This window comes from Egretta garzetta, unplaced genomic scaffold (genome assembly GCF_000687185.1).
Source record: "Egretta garzetta isolate BGI_Z169 unplaced genomic scaffold, ASM68718v1 scaffold161, whole genome shotgun sequence".
In the NCBI taxonomy this organism is placed as follows: domain Eukaryota; kingdom Metazoa; phylum Chordata; class Aves; order Pelecaniformes; family Ardeidae; genus Egretta; species Egretta garzetta.
Genome location: NW_009258754.1, coordinates 4790311 through 4793286, shown reverse-complemented (window position 1 = coordinate 4793286; position 2976 = coordinate 4790311). Strand labels below are relative to the sequence as shown.

General features: G+C 47.0%; 1 protein-coding gene across 11 annotated transcripts in view; it reads left to right on the top strand.

Moving 5' to 3' along the window:
• The window catches only part of ST6GAL1 (ST6 beta-galactoside alpha-2,6-sialyltransferase 1), a 46784-nt gene that overhangs the window by 39971 nt on the left and 3837 nt on the right, over positions 1–2976 (top strand). For all 11 annotated transcript variants that reach the window (XM_035888830.1, XM_035888822.1, XM_035888827.1 and 8 more), the window contains one exon: positions 1628–1729. In XM_035888830.1, coding sequence (XP_035744723.1) covers positions 1628–1729 — 102 coding nt within the window. The remainder of the gene's footprint in view (positions 1–1627; positions 1730–2976) is intronic.

Below are 2976 nucleotides of genomic sequence, written 5' to 3'. Positions count from 1 at the left end.
AGGGAAGGAAACAGCAAACACTTTGTGGCTGGGGGGGTGCTCCCCACCTGGTTTCTTATCCCTTTGCTTTTGTGCCTGTCACAGCTCTCTAGGGGTTTGTGTGCCTCTGCCAACTCACATGGCTTTGCTTGGCTGACCTTTGCTTTCTCTGATGCTCAATCTCTCTTAAAGCCTCCTTTCATGTGTTTCACATCAGAAAAGTTCCTGGAAGATTTCTAGCCTTTAAATAGAAACAATGAAATGAAAATAAAGCGCCCATGTTCCTTGTCCTATTCATGTCCCATTGCCGTGCTCCATCCCACTTGTACCTGGCTAAGGGGACTGCTGGTGCCAGCTGCTGTGCCCCCTCCTTGCCACCGACTCTGGTGGCCATGGATGGAGGCAGAAGTTCACACCTGCAAGATCACTCATTGGCCTAGATATTTTAGCTACTGTAAGGAAATGAAACTAGGCAGTACACGTGGTCAGGGCCAAAGCCTAATCCCACAGAGTTGAAAACAGATGAGAGGAAACCCTCTTTGCTTTTGGAATAATTTGCATCTGGGCTGGCCAGAGCAACCTTGTGCTCTGGTTACAGGGACAGCCAGGAAGGCAGCCTGCTGCTGGGGGCAGCCGGGATACTCAAGGGCAAGTTATCTATCTCTTAACTAGATCCATGGAGAAAATCAGGAGAAATGGGAGCTGATTTTTATGACGATGCTTTTCTTCAGCAGATGTTTACAAGCTGTGCCTGGATGGGTTATGCCTTTTTGGTGGGGAGGATGGGAGATCAGCCCCCATCTCGTTTGATTCTGACTGATTTTTGCTGCAGACCTTGGGTTGCCCTCGGGTGTCACAAGCTGTGACTCTTGTGGCTGTGTCCAGACTGTAAAGGGCAACTTCTCCATTTGAACCACCTGGTTTTGTTCGCTTGGGAAAGCCTCTGGTGGAGCAGTCTCTCTCCACGATACTGTCTCTGGCCCGTGTACTTTGCTGTTGTGGTGCTTTCCTCCTCGTTGCTGCTCTCACAAGATTCAAACCGAATTGTTGCCCTGCTCTGGAGAGGCAAGGTGGGGCTTGGTGTGGGGGTCAGCTAGGGTGCCCTGGTCTCTTGGTTCTTTGCACCAGGGCTGTCACAACAAGTTGGACCAGTGCTGAGCCCCAGCTGTCTTGAGTTCATGCTGCTCAGGAGAAACCATCCACATGCGGACTCTTTTTGGTTCAAATGAAAGTCCTTGATAAAGCCAACAGTGTGTTTGCATTAGGCTCTTCCTGGAGGACCATCCTGGTGGCAGCAACTGATGTTCCCACCTGCTTCTGGTAGTGGTAGCAATTGTATTCACACAAGCTGGGCCGCTCTGTGGGTCCTGTCCTTATTTTATTATTGAAGATGGATAGAGAAAGCCCTGTAATGCATAACGGCATTTTTTCTTGTGACTCTCCACTAAATCCTGTGCTGCTAGGTAGGACTGGAGTGCGCACTGGAAGGGCATCATGGGGGGTTGTCTCCTTGGCTGTGTGCAGTGGGGCATGCTCAACAACAAGCAGTAGGGTGGCTGTGGCTGTATTCAGGTATGCTTTACTGCTTGGCTGCCTGCTAATTCTGACAGCATACTGTATATTACTGTGTTTGTTGTTGTTATTCAAGCTCATAACTGTTGAGGAGCAGCAGTTCCTGAGGGAAGCGCTATATAACACTGGAATCTTAATTGTCTGGGATCCAGCACCATATCATGCAGAAATTCATGAGGTAAGGCTGAATTTTTTGTAAATAAAATCAGATTCATATGCTTTGAAGTGCATCTGTTAACCTGCTTCCTCCTAATGTGGGCAATCACTCATTTTAAGGCCATTCTTGTTTACCTCTTCATTATCATGGATATATCTGTATGTACTTCTGAGAGTATCCCTTATATGGGTGCTCCTAGGGAAACACTTGCCTGTTCCTGATCCCTGTGAAGGGCCTCAAGCCAAGTGTAACGGGTCACCACCTTTACTTGCCCATGGGCTGGTGCCATAGGGAGGAGATCACTACTGGCTGCAGGAGTTGTCATCTTGTTGGAGGATGATCTTCTCTTTCAGGCAGTTGCTGTAAGATTTGTTGATGGATAATGCTTGGATATTTCAAGCACCAGTCAGACATGAGATATACTTGATGCATTATGAATGGATTGGGAAACCCTCTGAAGATCTTAGCAAATGTCTCCTCTGTGTGCCAGCTAGACTTTCGCTTGTGGATATTGCAATCCCTCTAGCATTCACTTTTCATTTTGAGGACAAAAGGGTGTTTGATAGGTAATGAGCTTTGGAGGCTCAGGGTGAAAGCAGGTAGGAGCAAATAGTCCATTCTTTACTTTTATTTTAAGTTTTGTCTGTAACTGAGAGGCCTTTGTGTTCCTTTCTCTGGACTGCATTTCCCATTTTCTCAATTATGTTTATTCTTGTGTCTAGTCCCGCACCTCCAGCAGACATATGAGGGTCTATGTACAGCATGTTTAAGAGTCAGTAAAACTAGGATGGGATATTTTTAGCATAGGAAAAAAAAAATGCCAAAATGACTTTAGGAAAACATAAACCCTTCTGAAGTGTTTTTATTGAAAGGGGAAGTTTTAGGATGCAAATCAGCTCGGCCTGTTTTAGGAGGCTGTGCTGAGGACACATGCCTGCACAATAGGATGCTTTGTACTCCAGTGCGCAGGGGCGTCGGGGTCTGTAACACTTAAGGCAGACTTCTCGACATCAGCTGCTATTGGGGGGTGCAGAATGAAATTATACGAGATAGCCCATCTCATTTAATGGTCCTTCACTGCGTAAGAGAGGAGATTTGTTTTTTTTCCTGCTCTGTTCACTGAGTGTAAGTCACTACAGTGACCCAAAGGGCAGAGGAGGTGGTGGGGGACAGAGGGCGAGTGTGTGTAGGTACAGCAGGACCTTTTCCTCCTGGCAGCAGCAGGTTCTCGTTTCCTCATCCTTGTTTCCCCTTGGTTATGGGAAAGA